This window comes from Panthera pardus, unplaced genomic scaffold (genome assembly GCF_024362965.1).
Source record: "Panthera pardus isolate Hobbes unplaced genomic scaffold, ASM2436296v1 HiC_scaffold_12, whole genome shotgun sequence".
In the NCBI taxonomy this organism is placed as follows: Eukaryota; Metazoa; Chordata; class Mammalia; order Carnivora; family Felidae; genus Panthera; species Panthera pardus.
The window spans coordinates 50921183-50938919 of NW_026526677.1; the positions used below are offsets into that span (position 1 = coordinate 50921183).

Here is a 17737-nt window from a genome sequence, read left to right on the forward strand (position 1 = left end):
TATGGTGAAGAAGACGTACAAGAGAATAATGACTATTCCCATTAGGTAGCATTTCACATGTGCCAGGTACTGTTTTATGGCATTATATGCACTAACTTACTTAATCTTATGATAACCCAATGAGCCAGATACTATTATTACCCTCATTTTACAGATGGGGAATCCGAAGCTCAGACAGGTTAAGTGACTTGCCCAAAGTCATACAGCCATGAGGTCTAGGAGAGGAATTAAACCTAGGTAGTTTGGTTTTATGCACCTTATTACTCTGTTAGAGACTTCATAAATACTACATTAGAACCATGGGAGGAAGTCTGAATTTGAGAATGTCCCACCTGATGCTCCTGTTATGTCCATTGCCTTTAAATTCCTCGCTTTTATAATAGTGATGGTCAGCCTGCCAGCAGTTGGAAGGTAGCAGAGGGAAAACATCAGCTCTCCAAGATCCACATTGTCCTGTTGAGAAAGCACAAGCGGACTCATTGGAAACTGTCCTCAGCCTGGCACGCATAAGGACCAGCTGCAGGACAGCATTGGAAGGGACACCACTGGTCCTCAGCTCATCTTGTGAATCCCTGCTATCTCCTGCTTCACGTCGACCACAAGGAGGAGAACAAATGCCTGGACTTTGGGAGCCCCAGACCCTAAGGAAGTATAGCCTGTCCTCAGATGGCAAAGCTGTGGAGGCCGTCCAGGGCCTCTACCACCCTCTATCTATCTAGCCACTTGCAGCCCCGCACAGCCCCCAGGAATGAAGCCCCCAGAGCCTTGGCTATTTCCCATGTGGTTCCATTCATATTCCCACCACAATCCCCCAGCCCCCCCCCCCAGGACAAAGCTACCCAAAGAGGTGCTCCTTAGGACTGCAAAGCCCCACCAACGGCACAGATGTGCTCTGCACACAGCCCCACGCAGCCTCCTGCAGCCTCTCAACAGACCCCCACACAGCCTCTCCCTGTTTCCTATAGCCCTTCCCCCATAGTCTTCCCCACAGGCCCCACATGAGGGCAAAGTCCTCCAAATAGCCACGATCTGTATGCCTCCTTCCCTTACAGCCCTACACACTCCCCTACCCAGTCCCCTCAGGACTGCTGTCATACTTGCACACACTCCTGCAAATACCCCCATCCCAAAACACACACAAGTGCATGCAGGTGCACACATACACACTCAGCCAACAACCCTCCACCCAGCAGAGCACTGCACACAACCTGGACACGCACTATGTATGTAGACCAACACACGGCTCCACTGGATCCTGAAACACCTTGCCCCTACTATGTGGCTCTAGATAAGGACCCTGCAGAAGGCTGTGAGTGCCACCCCGTGACCTCATGCATGCCCTCCACAGCCCTGGACACACCCAGATACTCACCTGGCCCTGCCCAGCCTCAGACAGAGCCCTCTGTAGTCTCTACACAGGGAGAAATGGGTGTGACCCCCTACTGCTGGTCTTGGGGGTTCCCACTTAGCTGTAGCTCTTGCCTTCTCTTAGTGTGTCCCTAAGGAGCCTGTTTCCCTTTGCTGGGGAAGACATCTCCTCAGGCAGTGTGCAGCCATTCAAATAGGTCAGATGACATGGTTCTCTTTCTCCTTTATAGCCCAAGGAGTTACCAGAAAGGGGGAAAAAAAGCCAGTTCATTTACTTTCCATTTCTTTGATACCTAAGGTTATCGAGGTGGGTGTCTGTGTCTAATTAATACGGTTTCATACTGACAATGCTCTGGGGAGTCCGGGTTTTGCCCTCAACATCCACAGACTCCCCTCCCCTCCTCGAGTCTCCAAAGATGCTTCTATTTTTAGAAGCAAAGATTCAGTTCTGGAAGGTCACCTCGCCCAACCTCCCTGCCTTGACCGCTTCTGCAGGAGGATGAGGCGAAGGGAATCTGTTTGGTCGCTAAGGCAGATGGATTGCTCTGCATCTCTGCGCATCACTTGCATCGTGTAAATAAATGACCTCACTCTGCAAGCCAGGCTCTCCTGGTTCCTGGAACCTGGATCTCAAGACACCCAGGCGGCTGGGCCTTTCCCTCTCAGATAGAGTGAGGGGGAGAGACAAGAACTCTATAGGAGTGTGGGGTGGTGGCACACCAGGCAGGCGCTGGACAGTTTCATGCTGCTGGTTCCCTGTTGCAGGACAGGCGTCTGCTTTCCCTGAAGAGGGAGGATCTGATCCAGCTTCCTGCTGGTGGCAGAGGAGAAACAGAAACAACAGCTGTCCCCACAAATTATCTTTTTCCTTCCACACTCCCTGCCCTATTCCTTTGCCCTTTGGATTCTGTCTGCCTTAAGCGGAAAGGCCCAAACACCTGTTCCTCCCTCAGGAGGTTATTCACTGCACCTAGCTCACCACCCCCTCCTCTCATCCTGCTCAGAAAATCTCAGTTTGACAAAGCAAAACAGGAGTAACCAGAATCATGCCGATGAAGCTTCATCTCACCCATTTTCTCAGCATACAGTTCTGGAAGGTCCACACTCACCCAAGCTCTGTCGGGCTCAAGATGTGATGGGGCCTGCACTCCAAGCCCTGCCCTTAAGCCCAATGAACACAACTGAATGTGATGACTCAGGTTACTTTTGTGCTAAGTACATTTTCTTCCCAACATAAACCCCATTCACAAATCACTCACATTATGGCTCTTTGCTCATAAGTTTAAGGAAAAAGAAATCAAGCTTTGGACTTGGTGATACAGTATTCAAAAGGTCAACTAAAGTCCACATGTGTACTTAAAAAAAAAAAGCCAGAAAATTAAAAACATAGTTATCAAAGAGAAAATGTTTGATTAGACTTTCAAGTGTTTAGAAATAAAACAGTTAACATTTTCTAAATCATGAAAGTAAAAATTATGATAAAATTAATATATAGATATTTTTAGTGAAAGAACAAAATATCCCCTTTTCTTCTGTATCTGTTGTCACTCCTTTCCCCAGAGTGACACTGAATAATCTTTGTAGTTTTCTTTTCATTCATCCATCAATCCATCCACTCACTCACTTATTCTTTTAACATCGGCTGCGATGGTGGTGGTTGGGCATTGCTCTTTTCCAGGCGCTGGAGCTGTTTTTGCAGTGGGAACAACAGACAGGGTCCCTTAAGTGCAGATGGGCTTGCAGGGATATGGAACAGGGGTCGATGGTACATAATGTTAATTCTGCTTTTCCCCTATCAGCTGGTGCTGATTTGGGGTCAAGAAACTGTAGATCCCTATGTTTGCAAACATCCCTTTAAACCAATGGTTCTCAACAGTAGTAATGTTCCCCTGGGGGACATTTGGCCTTATCTGGAGAAATTTTTTATTGTCATAACTGGGGAGGCAGTTACTGACATCTAGCGAGTAGAGTCCAGGGATGCTGGTAAACATCCTACAATGCACAGGGCAGCCCCTTTTACTGCAAAGAATTATCAGGTTCAAAATGTCAATAGTTTCAAGGTTGAGAAACTGCCTTACACAGAAGTGCTTATATTGTTCGTAAAAATTTTTCCAGAGTGCTGATGAAAGTCAAATATAAAAGGGTGGTGGAATATTTGGCTTCTTTTTCAGCTTGACAAGAATACAGAGTGTCACTGGTGGCTGTGTGCCCTGGGGGATACAAGGGGAAGGAAAATGTCATATAAAGAAATGCTTCACTTGCTCCTGCTTTGTGTGGCCACGTTCAGTACTGTTTGCAAAATATACTGGGAATTTATAGCAAGTGCGTGAGAATTCTCTACCTGCCAATCTGTAATGTGATATGTTTGCCTGTAGCGGTCTATGATAGCTGTAAGTTTTGTCTAATTAGTGCACTTTGCATTCTTCTTCTTAGGTTCTTTTGGTGAGCTTCTTCCCAATTCTGTGAAGATCTAGAAGGGCTGCTGCAGGAATTCAGGTTTAACCAAATATTCATGGCCCTGTCCATATCTGTTTAGGGATAATCATGGAACCCAGGCAAGGCCACTTCAAATCTTCTCTGGGATTGAAAAATTGATATTGAAATGGAGCAATTATCATTTTATTGGGGTTATTTGTTGGGAAGATATGAAACTAGAATTGTTCTAAGGCTCTTATACTATATGTAGCACACATGGTATAATATTACTTTAAGTTAGGCTGTGTATATTAAAGATGAACACTATGGGGATGTCTGGGTGGTCAGTCAGTTGAGCATCCGACTCTTGATTTTGGCTCAGGTCATGATCTCATGGTTCATGGGTTCAAACCCTACATGGGACTCTACGCTGACAGCTCTGTCTCCTTCTTTCTTAAACATTTAAAGATGAACACTATAAACCCGTAAGAAATGACTATTAAAAGGATTTATAGCTAATATGCCAAAAAAGGAGATAAAATAGATGCTTTAAAAGTATTAAATTAATCCAAAAGGAGACAGAAAAAAAGGGAAAGAGAATACTACGAGAAGAGACAAACCTTACAGAAATAGAAAATGAATAACAAGATGGTAAATTTAATCCTATTATTTCCATAATTACATTAAATGTAAGTGATCTAGGCATCCAAATAAAAAGCAAAGATTGAGACAATAAAATAGCAAGACTCAGTTTTATGGTCTCTACAAAAAAAAGTACTTTAAATATAAAATATAAGTAAATTAAAAGTAAAAGAGTAAGAAAAGATATGCCATACTAGCACTAATAAAAAAATCTGGAGGACTATATTAATATCAGACAAGGTATATGTCAGAGCAATGAATATTACCAGGACAAAGAGTGATATGATAAAGAGGTCAATTCATCAAAAGCACATAACAATTCTAAATATTTATGCACCAGATAACACACTCTCAAACACATGAAGCAAAAGCCGATAGAATTGCGAGGACAGACAAGTTAGAGTCAGAGGTTTGAATACTTGAACAACACTAACAACTGACTTGGTGTAACCAGTGGCATTACAATAACACTCTATCAACCAGCAGTAGAATACACATCTTTTCAAGTGCACCCATAACACTAAACAAGCTAGACTATATTCTGTTCTAGGCCATAAAATGAGTCTCAATTAAATCTGAGAAGATTCAAAGTACATTTTCTGGCTGCAATGGAAATGAATTAGAAATCAACAGCAAAAAGATATCTGGAAAATCTCCAAATATTTTAGAACTAAATATCACACTTATAAATAATCCATGGATCAAAGAAGAAATCAAAAGAGGAATGAGAAAGTATTCTGAACTTAACTGAAATAAAAACATGACACATCAAAATGTGTGAAACGCAGCTAAAGCAGCATGTAGGGGGAAATTTATAGCACCAAAATGCTTATATTATGCAAGAAGGAAAGTCTCAAAACAATGACCTCAGTTTCCACTCTAAGAAATCAGAAGAAAATAAATAAATGAAGATTAAAAAGAATAAATAAAAACAAAGTAAGCAGAAGAAAGGAAATAATAAAGATTAGGTAAAATAATGTAAAGATGTATATTTCAAATAGAGTAATCACTAAATAACTAATAGATATAGTAAACCAAGACCAACCATATATGCTATATACAGGAAACCCATTTAAAATATCATGACAAAGATAGGTTTTGAAAGATTTTTCAAAATTAGGCAATGTAAACACTAATCAAAAGAAAATTTTAGTGACTATATTAATATCAAAGAAGATTTCAAACCAAGGAATAGTTCCAGGGAGGAAGGATCAGATCATCAAGGGGACATAATCTTAAATGTGTATGTATCTACCAACAAAAATTCAAAATTATTGAACAAATCTGAGAGAATTAAGAGGGAAACTAGGCAAGCCCACAAGCAGAGTTAGAGACTTCAACACTGCTCTATCAGTCATTGATTGAACAGGCAAATAGAAAAGAAGTAAGGATATAAAAGACCTGAGCAATAATATCAACAAACTTGACCTAATTGGCATTTACTTTACCCATTGATACTCCATCTAACAACAACAAAATATTCTTTTTAAGTATACACAAAACATCCACCAAGATAAATTATGCTCTGGGCCATAAAAATTTTTTTTCATTAAATTCAAGAAGATTGAAATCATACCAAATATGTTCCAAATAAGAATAAAATTAAACGAGAATTCAATCAATAATATCTGGAAAATCCCCCAATATTTGGGAATTAAACAATATTTTCTAAATAACCCACAAGTCAAATAAAAACCCCCCACAAGGTGTATTAAACATTAATTTGACCTGAATGAAAATGAAAATACAACATATCAAAATGTGCAGGACCCAGACAAAGCAGTACTATAGGGAAATGTACAGCATTAAATGTTTATATTCAAACAGAGGTATAATTTCAAAACACTGATCTGAGTTTCAAGTGAGGAACACACACACACACACAAAAGAGAAAATAAAACACAACACAGATAAAAGGAAGAAAATAACATAAGCATAGAAAACAATGAAATATAAAAAATGGAAACACTTAGAGAAAGTCAATGAAAGCAATATCCTAGCAAGACTGACCAGAAACAAAAATTAGAAAATATTAATTATCAATAGAAAATAAAATATCAAATGGAAATGGATATATCAATACAGATACTATAGACATTAAAATAATAAGAAATGTTATGATCATTTTTATCCCAATAGATTTGATAACTTAGAGAAGATGAACAACTTGCTTGAAAGACAAAAAAAAACCCCACCATACCAAACTAAAGAAAAAAATAGATAACCTGAATTGTTTTATATCACTAAATAAATTGAAGTCCCAATTAAAAACCTTCTCGCAAAGTAAAGTCAAACCCATTTAAGAAAAAAATAATACCAATTCTATATAAGCTTTTCCAGAAAAGAGAAGAACATTTCCCAGCTCATTTTATGAGGGCAGCAATATCTTGATACTAAAACTAGACAGATATTATAAGAAAACTACAGACTATTGTCCTCATGGACACAGACACAATTATCTTCAATAACATTTTAGCAAATTAAACCCAGCAATCTATTAAATAGGAGATATATCCTGAACGAGTAGGATTTATCCTGGGAATGCAAGTCTGGCTTAACATTTGAAAATATTAATCAAAGTAAATCAACATATCAACATACTAAAAAGGAAAAACCATATCAACAGACAGAAAACAATCATTTGAAAAAAGTCAATACCATTCAGGATAGATGCTCTCAGAAAACTGGAATAGAAGTGGACTTCCTTCTATTAAGAAAGACACCTGTAGGGGCGCCTGGGTTGCTCAGTCGGTTGGGTGTCTGGCTCTTGATTTTGGCTTGGGTCATGATCTCATGGCTCCAGTTTGTGGGCTCTGCGCTCACAGTGTGGGGTCTGCTTGGGATTCTGTCTCTCTCCCTCTCTCTCTCTTCCTGCCCTGCTTATCTTCTCTATCTCTCTCAAAATAAATAAATAAACTTAAAAAAAAGAGAGATAACTTATAAAAAAACTATAGTTAATGCTAAACTTGATGACAGACTATACATTTTCTCTCCTAAGGTTAGGAAACAAGGCTAGGACATCTGCTCTCACTACTTCTGTTTCACATTATACTAGAGGGTCCGGCCAGTGAAAGAAAACAGAAATAAAAGATACACACCTTAAAAAAGAAGAAGTAAAACTGTTTTATTTGCAGGTGCAATGATTACTTATGGAGAAAATTCTTAGGAATCTATAAAAAACTACTAAAACAAGTTTAGCAAGGCCAACAAGGCTAATATGAAAGCAAAATTATTTCTATATACTAGAAATGAAACAAGTATTGAAATTTAAAAATACACTTACATTTATACTCACAGATAAATTTAGCAAATCATGTGCAAGACCTGTATACTGAAAACTACAAAACAACGGTAAGAAAAATTAGAGAAGACATAAATAGAGAGATATTTCACATTCATACATCAAGAGACTTATTAACATTGTTAAGATATTGATTCTTCCATAATCTATAAGTTCAGTGTAATTTCAATCAAAAGTTCAACATACCTTTTGTGGATATTGACAAACTGATTCTAAAATTTATATGCAAATATAAAGAATCTAGAATAATCAAAATCATCTTGGAAAAAAGAAACAAAATGGAAGTACTTAACACTACCTATGAGGTGTAGAATAAAACAACAATAATCAGTAATCGAGGAGGTGTTCACAAAAGGACAGACATACTGATGAACGGAACAGGATGAAGAGGCCAGAATTAGACCCTCATTTACATGGTCAAATCACTTTCTAGAAAGGGAGCACATAATTTAATGAAGAAAAGATACTCTTTTAAACAAACAGTACTGGAATAGTTGGATATCTATTTGAAACAACAACAACAACAACAAAAGAACCATGACCTTTCCTTCACATGATAGGAAAGGATTTCATGCAAATGGATCATGTAAGTACTGAAACTATGGAAGTGCTAAAAGAAAGCATAGGAGAAAATGTTTGTGACTTTGGGTTAGATAAATATCCCTCAGATGGACACAAAAAGCACAATACATAATAAAAGAAACTCATACCGTTTGCTTCATTAATGTTAAAAACTTTTGCTCTTCAAACACATTCTTAGGAAAGACAAAGGTTAAGCCACAGGCTGAAGGATTATATTTGTATAATATACAGCCCATAAAGGAATTACATCCAGAATATATAAAGAATTCCTACAACTTAGAGAAATAACCTAACAAAAACAGGGGCAAAGATCTGAACAGGCATTTCCTCAAAAGAATGTTAAACCATAGCAAGATACCACTACACAACCACAAGAATAAGCTAAAATGAACGACTGACAATATGACTTATTGCCCATGATGGAGAGTAATTGCCTCTCAAGCTCTGCTGGAAATGCAAAATGTTAAAACCATTTGGGAAAAACAGTTTGGCAGTCTCTCTTAGGTTACACATACACATGCCAAATGACCCAGAAATCTCACATTTAGTTATTTCCCTAAGTGAAATAAAATCACACCTCCATCCAAAGACTTGTATGCAACTGTTGTGAGCCCAAACTGAAAAGAAACCCAAATGTAGCATCAAATGGTGAATGGACAAACAAAATGAGGTATATCCATACAATGGAATGCCAGTAGGCAACCAAATGGAAAAAACTACTAATAAAAGAAACAACACGAATACATCACAAAAGCATTAAGCTGAGTGAAAGGATCTCCAACAAAAGACAACATGTATGATTCCCTTTATATGAAACTCTGGGAACAGCAAAATTACAGTGACACAAAGTGATCAGTGGAAACTAGGGACTGGTGGTGGGAGGAGGGAACTGATCATAGAGGAGCACCAGGAAATCTTTGGGGATGAGAGAAATATTCCATGTCACGATTATGGTGGCAGTTACATGGCTGTATAATTGTGACAAAACTTGTACACTTAAAATTGGTTAGTTTTATGGTATATAAATTAATAATGGGCATTAACAATTCTGAAAAGACACATTTTGTAGAGGACTACACTTTTGTCTTCCAATTTTATGGCCTTGAGTTCACAGGATATGCCTTAATGATTTCAACCATTTAAAATATTATGTTATTCTGTCCTATCCTGTCTCATTCAGTTGTGCTTATATGTGCTTAATGTGTATTCTCTATCTGCAGGGGCCAAATTCCCATGTGTCTATTAAATCAAGCTTGTTGACTTTGTATCCAAGTCTTCTTCCTTCCAGAATTTAATTAATAATGCTTTGTCTTTTAAAACACATTTAAAAAATAAATAAAAATTAAAAAGTGTTTTTTATTTTTTATTTATTTTTATTTTTTGCTATTCCATTATGTTTCACAGCCAAATTAACAAACATTTAAGATATAGTTAAAATATTCCCATTTCTTTGCTCACTGCAGTTTCTTAAAACCCACATCCCCCCCTTTATAGAAACATTTTTCATTTTACTTGAGTATGTCCTTGAGAACTTTTTTTCTTTTTTTTTTTTTTCCAGTGAGGGATCACAGGTAGTAAAAATAATTTTTATTGTGGTCTAATTCTTAAAAGAAAGTTGGCTGGGCATAGAATTTAGGTTAAAATTCTTTTATCTTAGAATCATTTTACATTGTCACAATGTCTCCAAGCACTTCATGTTCTAGCTGGGATGAACATTTGATGCCATTCTTTTGTAGATTTTTTTTTCCCTCTCAAGGAGGTTTTAAGATGGTCTCTTTGTACTTTTATTTTGTACTTACACCTTCTGAAATTTTCCCAAAAGGTATTTAGATATCTTGTTTTCCTTGATCTTGCTTGGTCCTCAATGATCCATATTAATTAGAATTCTTTCTTTTCTTTTAATGTCTTCCGCCCCTCCCCACTCCCTTTCCCCCCACCCTGCCCCGGGATCAGTTGATCTGTTCATTTTGGACCATGATAGTGGTTTTCCTCATGGTCTAGGACATCCCTAATTGTCTATATTTATAATTAAAGGGTCAAAGGAAAGTCTTCTATTGCTTATGGCCTCTGTAATTCCTTTACTATTATTTTATGAGGGGCCTCAGGAGGCAATGCAGGCAATCTCGTTTTTTATCTGATGTATTTAACTAGGAGTTCTGATGAATTATTCTTTAACACTACCTGTAAGATATTAACATTACCAAAATTACTGAACTTTGGCATTACAGAAGGTTACACAAGTTAGGCAAAGGGAATCATTATCAACAGACTTATGATACTCCAGTTTCCTCAATATTTTTGAGTATCATTGTATTGGAGGTCCCCAAGACCACCCTGAAATTTGATGATTCACTAGAAGGACTCTTAGGACCCAGAAAGCTGTTATTCTTATAGTTAATGGTTTATTACAGCATAAGGACTCAAGATTAAAATCAACAAAGGAAAAAGATACAGGGTAGAGTCCGGGAGAAACCAGGCATAAGCTTCCAGTTATCCTCCTCCAATGGAGTCACACCGACAGCACTTAATTCTCCCAGTCATGATGGGTGACAACACATATCGAGTATTGCCAAATGGGAAACTTAACTAAACCTTGATGCCCAAGGTTCCTTTCCTTTAAACACTTCTGTTTTTTTTTTTTAAGTTTATTTATTTATTTTTGAGAGAGAGAGAGAGAGCATATGGGAGAGGGGTAGAGAGAGGAAGACAGAGAATCCCATGCAGGCTCCACACTGTCAATGCAGAGCCTAACATGGGGCTCTAACCCATGAACTGCAAGATTGTGATCTGAGCCGAAATCAAGAGTTGGATGCTTAACTGACTGGGCCACCCAGGCACCCCAATGTCCAAGGTTCTTGTTGTGGGTGGCAAAGAGTTCCCAAATGACTGACCTTAACAAGTCAGTCCTCATTTCCATCATCAGAGGTCAAACAGCATGGCTCAGGACCCTAGGTGAACAAACACAGTTGTTGACCATTATTGCATTGTTAACATAAAATATCTAATGTGGTCCAAGTTCTGTTATATAATGAACTCTTATCAGGCAGGATATTCTAAGGGCTTAGAGGTTATCTCTCAAGAACCAGTCAAGGACCAGTCCTTTCTTTAAAATGTGTAGAGTTTGAGGGGCGCCTGGGCGGCTCAGTCAGTTGAGTGTCCAACTTCGGCTTAGGTAATGATCTCATGGTTCATGGGTTCGAGCCCCGTGTCGAGCTCTGTGCTGACAGCTCAGAGGCTGGAGCTTGCTTAAGATTCTGTGTCTCCCCCTCTCTATGCCCCCAAGTAATAAAAAGAACTAGGAGCATCTTTTGTTCTATTGAAGCAACTCTGTGTGGGCTCTTGGATGGGGGCTGGTCACCAGAAAGACCAAGCCAGAATAAGAAGCTTCGAATTTTCAGGGGCGCCTGAGTGGCTCAGTTGGTTAAGTGTCCGACTTCGGCTCAGGTCATGATCTCATAGTTTGTGAATTCAAGTCCCGAGTCAGGCTCTGCTGTCAACACAGGGCCCATTTCAGATCTTCTGTCTCCCTCTCTCTGCCCCTCCACTGCTCATTCTCTGTCTCCAAAATAAATAAATACACTAAAAAAAAAAAAAAAAAAAAGAAGCTTGGAATTTTCAGCCAGAGGAGAGTGGGAGGAAAGGGGTTAATAACTGATCATGCCTACATAAGGAAGCCTCCATAAAATAGGACCCAATAGACCTGGGTTCAGAGACCCCCCAAGTTGGTGAACCTATCTATATACTGGAAGAGTGACATACCTGCCCTATGTATCTCTTCATCTGGCTGTTCATCTGTATCCTTTATCACATTGTTTAATAAACTGTTATGTTTCCCTGAGTGGTATAAACTGTTCCAGAAAATAATCAAATCCAACGAGAAGAGGTCATGGGAATCCCTGATTTGTAGCCAAGTTGCACAGAAGTTGTGGGTAACACAGGGACCTACTTTTTATCATTGGCATCCAAAGTGGCAGTCAGTCTCATGAGCCTGATCCCTTAACCTGTGGGATCTGACATTATCTCCAGATAGATAGTATCAGAACTGAGCTAAATTTTAGGATACCCAGTTTGTGTTGCAGAATTGCTTGGTGTAGGAAAACCCCACATGTTTTGTGTCAGAAATGTCATAAGTGTGGTAAGTGGTATCAGAGTAAAGGAGAAACAAACAGGAAGAGAATGGTAGCTTTTTTCTACATAAATGCTTAAAAATCAGATTAGGGAAACATTTTTTAGCTTTAAATGTATAATATGGAACAAAGTAAGGCTGATTATCAGTGATCAAAGCATCTATCTGAAGAACCTGGAAAAAGAACAACAAATTAAACACAAACTAGAAGGAAGGAAATAATATTAGAGCAAAATTAATGAACTGGACAACAAATATATTTAGAGAGAGTCAACAAAGCCAAACAAAGTTGAAGTTAGCTTCCCCCCCCCCCAGTTTATTTATTTTGAGAGAGAGAGAGAGAGAGAGAGAGGGAGAGGGAGAGGGAGGGGCAGAGAGAAAGGGACAATCCCAAGCAGGCTCTACACTGACAGCATGAACAAAATTATGGACAATTATGTCCATAACAGAACAAAGTGGGAACAAATCATATAATTATCTAAATGAATATAGACAGATATGATAAAATCAAGCATCTACTTATGATAAAAGCTTTTATCAAACCATATATAAAAGAGAAATTTGCTGATCTGATGTAGGGCATCTAAAAACAAGGCTATAGCAATGGTATACTTAATGGTGAAATACAGAAAGCTTCCCAATTAAATTATGAATAAGACACAGACTACTTCTATTTTACATTGTACTTGAGGTCCTAGTGAAATAAGGCATGAAAAAGAAATAAAAGGTATAAAGTTTTGATGTGAAGAATTAATTCTGTCATTATTGCCAGATAATATGATGTGTAAAACTATCCCAAAAACCTTACAGAAAAACCATTAGAATACATAAGCATCTTCATCTATGACTGATGGATTAATGGCCATCAGTGTCAGTAAACAAATATAAATTTTACTTTTATACCAAAAAAAAAAAAAACCAAGTTAAAAAGTAGAAAAAAAACCCTTATTTAAAATAGTTTTCAAAAAACCCATCAGCATCCTGCAGATCACTTAGATTCCACCCACACCTGCCTAAATAACCCAGAAAACTGCCAGAAGACTAGCAGAACAGAGTCTCCGGAGCCAAGCGCAGACGAGAGGCCCATGGAAGAGGGTAGGAAGGGCAGCGAGGCGGTGCACGCTACACGGACTGGCGGGAGGGAGCCGGGGTGGAGGGGCGGCCCGCCGGCCAAGCAGAGCCCCCGAGTCTGGCTTGCAAAAGCGCAGGGGCCTGACGGAGTGTGTTCTGACAGCAAGTGGGACTCAACATCTGGAAGGTTATAAGTTAACAGCTCTGCTCAGAGAGCGGGAGGGCTGGAGGACAACGGGAGGGAGAGTTGTTGAGCCCTGGATGACAGAGCTCAGCTTGTCAGGGAACAAAGGCACTCGCCAGCGCCATCTCCCTTGCCCATACCCCAGCCAAAATCCCAAAGGGAACCGGTTCCTGTCAGGGAACTTGCTTGCACCTCACAAACACCCAACGTTGTGCTTCTGCGGATCCATCCCTCCCACTGCCGCAGGGCCCCTCCCCAAGCAGATCTCTGAAGAAACGAGCTGAGCCTTCCCCTCCCGCCCCTGTGCACCTTGCTGATCCACCCCAGCTAACACGCCAGATCCCCAGCACCACAAGCCTGGCAGTGTGCAAGTAGCCCAGAGGGGCCACGCCACCCCACAATGAACCCCGCCCCTAGGAGAAGGGAAGAGAAGGTACGCACCAGTCTGACTGTGGCCCCAGCGGTGGGCTGGGGGCAGACATCAGGTCTGACTGTGGCCCCACCCACCAATGCAAGTTATTCAAGACAGCACAGGGGAAGTGCCCTGCAGGTCCGCACCACTCCAGGGACTATCCAAAATGACGAAATGGAAGAATTCCCCTCAAAAAAACCTCCAGGAAATAACAACAGCTAACGAACTGATCCAAAACAATTTAAACAACATAAGAGAAAGTGAATTTAGGATAATAGTCATAAAATTAATCGCTGGGCTTGAAAACAGTATAAAGGACAGCAGAGAATCTATTGCTACAGAGAGCAAGGGACTAAGGAACAGTCAGGAGGAGCTAAAAATGCTACTAATGAGCTGCAAAATAAAATGGAGACGACCACAGCTCGGATTGCAGAGGCTGAGGAGAGAATAGGTGAACTAGAAGATAAAATTATGGAAAAAGAGGAAGCTGAGAAAAAGAGAGATAAAAAAATCCAGGAGTATGAGGGGAAAATTAGAGAACTAAGTGATGCACTAAAGAGAAATAATCTACGCATAATTGGTATTCCAGAGGAGGAAGAGAGAAGGAAAGGTGCTGAAGGCGTACTTGAAGAAATAATAGCTGAGAACTTCCCAGATCTGGGGAAGGAAAAAGGCATTGAAATCCAAGAGGCACAGAGAACTCCATTCAGACATAACTTGAATTGATTTTCTGCATGACATATCATAGTGAAACTGGCAAAATACAAGGATAAAGAGAAAATCCTGAAAGCAGCTAGGGATAAACGTGCTCTAACATATAAAGGGAGACTGATAAGACTAGTGACAGATCTCTCTACTGAAACTTGGCAGGCCAGAAAGGAATGGCAGGAGATCTTCAATGTGATGAACAGAAAAAAATATGCAGCTGAGAATCCTCTATCCAGCAAATCTGTCATTTAGAATAGAAGGAGAGATAAAGGTCTTCCCAAACAAACAAAAACTGAAGGAATTCATCACCATTAAACCAGCCCTATAAGAGATCCTAAGGGGGATCCTGTGAGACAAAGTACCAGAGACATTGCTACAAGCATGAAACCTACAGACATCACAATGACTCTAAACCCATATCTTTCTATAATAACACTGAATGTAAATGGACTAAATGCACCAACCAAAAGACATAGTGTATCAGAATGGATAAAAAAACAAGACCCATCTATTAGCTGTCTACAAGAGACTCATTTTAGACCTGAGGACACTTTCAGATTGAAAGTGAGGGGATGGAGAACTATTTATCATGCTACTGGAAGTCAAAAGAGACCTGGAGTAGCCATACTTATATCAGACAAACTAGACTTTAAATTAAAGGCTGTAACAAGAGATTAAGAAGGGCATTATATAATAATTACAGGGTCTATCTATCAAGAAGAACTAACAATTATAAACGTCTATGCACCGAATACGGAAGCCCCCAAATATATAAAACAATTACTCACAAACATAAGCAATCTTATTGACAAGAATGTGGTAATTGCAGGGGACTTTAACACTCCACTTACAGAAATGGATAGATCATCTAGACACATGGTCCATAAAGAAACAAGGGCCCTGAATGATACATTGGATCAGATGGACTTGACAGATATATTTAGAACTCTGCATCCCAAAGCAACAGAATATACTTTCTTCTTGAGTGCACATGGAACATTCTCCAAGATAGATCATATACTGGGGCACAAAACAGCCCTTCATAAGTATACAAGAATTGAGATAATACCATGCATACTTTCGGACCACAATGCTATGAAGGTTGAAATCAACCACAGGAACAAGTCTGGAAAACCTCCAAAAGCATGGAGGTTAAAGAACACCCTACTACTGGGTGTTGTATGGAAACCAATTTGACAGTAAATTTCATATATTAAAAAATAAAAAATAAATAAAAAAAAAGAACACCCTACTAAAGAATGAATGGGTCAACCAGGCAACTAGAGAAGAAATTTAAAAATATATGGAAACAAATGAAAATGAAAATACAACAATCCAGATGCTTTGGGATGCAGCGAAGGCAGTCCTGAGAGGAAAATACATCACAATCCAGGCCTATCTCAAGAAACAAGAAAAATCCCAAATACAAAATCTAACAGCACACCTAAAGGAAATAGAAGCAGAACAGCAAAGGCAGCCTAAACCCAGCAGAAGAAGAGAAATAATAAAGATCAGAGCAGAAATAAACAATATAGAATCTAAAAAAACTGTAGAGCAGATCAACCAAACCAAGAGTTGGTTTTTTGAAAAAATAAACAAAATTGACAAACCTCTAGCCAGGCTTCTCAAAAAGAAAAGGGAGATGACCCAAATAGATAAAATCATGAATGAAAATGGAATGATTACAACCAATCCCTCAGAGATACAAACAATTATCAGGGAATACTATGAAAAATTATACGCCAACAAACTGGACAAAATGGAAGAAATGGACAAATTCCTAAACACCCACACACTTCCAAAACTCAAACTGGAGGAAATAGAAAGCTTGAACAGACCCATAACGAGCAAAGAAATTGAATCAGTTATCAAAAATCTCCCAACAAATAAGAGTCCAGGACCAGATGGCTTCCCTGGGGAATTCTACCAGACATTTAAAGCAGGGATAATACCTATCCTTCTCAAGCTATTCCAAAAAATAGAAAGGGAAGGAAAACTTCCAGACTCATTCTATGAAGCCAGTATTACTTTGATTCCTAAACCAGACAGAGACCCAGTAAAAAAAAGAGAACTACAGGCCAATATCCCTGATGAATATGGATGCAAAAATTCTCAATAAGATACTAGCAAATCAAATTCAACAGCTTATAAAAAGAATTATTCACCATGATCAAGTGGGATTCATTCCTGGGCTGCAGGGCTGGTTCGCAAATCAATCAACGTGATACATCACATTAATAAAAGAAAAGATAAGAACCATATGATCCTGATAATTGATACAGAAAAAGCATTTGACAAAATTCAGCATCCTTTCTTAATAAAAACCCTCGATAAAGTCGGGATAGAAGGAACATACTTAAACATCGTAAGAGCCATTTATGAAAAGCCCACAGCTAATATCATCCTCAATGGGGAAAAACTGAGAGCTTTCCCCCTGAGATCAGGAACACGACAGGGATGTCCACTCTCACCGCTGTTGTTTAACATAGTGCTGGAAGTTCTAGCGTCAGCAATCAGACAACAAAAGGAAATCAAAGGCATCCAAATTGGCAAAGATGAAGTCAAGCTTTCGCTTTTTGCAGATGACATGATATTATACATGGAAAATCCGATAGACTCCACCAAAAGTCTGCTAGAACTGATACATGAATTCAGCAAAGTTGCAGGATACAAAATCAATGTACAGAAATCAGTTGCATTCTTATACACTAATAATGAAGCAACAGAAAGACAAATAAAGAAACTGATCCCATTCACAATTGCACCAAGAAGCATAAAATACCTAGGAATAAATCTAACCAAAGATGTACAAGATCTGTATGCTGAAAACTATAGAAAGCTTATGAAGGAAATTGAAGAAGATACAAAGAAATGGAAAAGCATTCCGTGCTCATGGGTTGGAAGAATACATATTGTTAAAATGTCAAT

General features: G+C 39.0%; 1 protein-coding gene across 3 annotated transcripts in view; it reads right to left on the minus strand.

The window, feature by feature from the left end:
• Positions 1-17737, minus strand: part of SYT9 (synaptotagmin 9) — a 197675-nt gene that overhangs the window by 54397 nt on the left and 125541 nt on the right. For all 3 annotated transcript variants that reach the window (XM_019456170.2, XM_019456172.2, XM_019456171.2), the window contains exon 4: positions 333-453. In XM_019456170.2, the coding sequence (XP_019311715.1) occupies positions 333-453 (121 nt within the window). The remainder of the gene's footprint in view (positions 1-332; positions 454-17737) is intronic.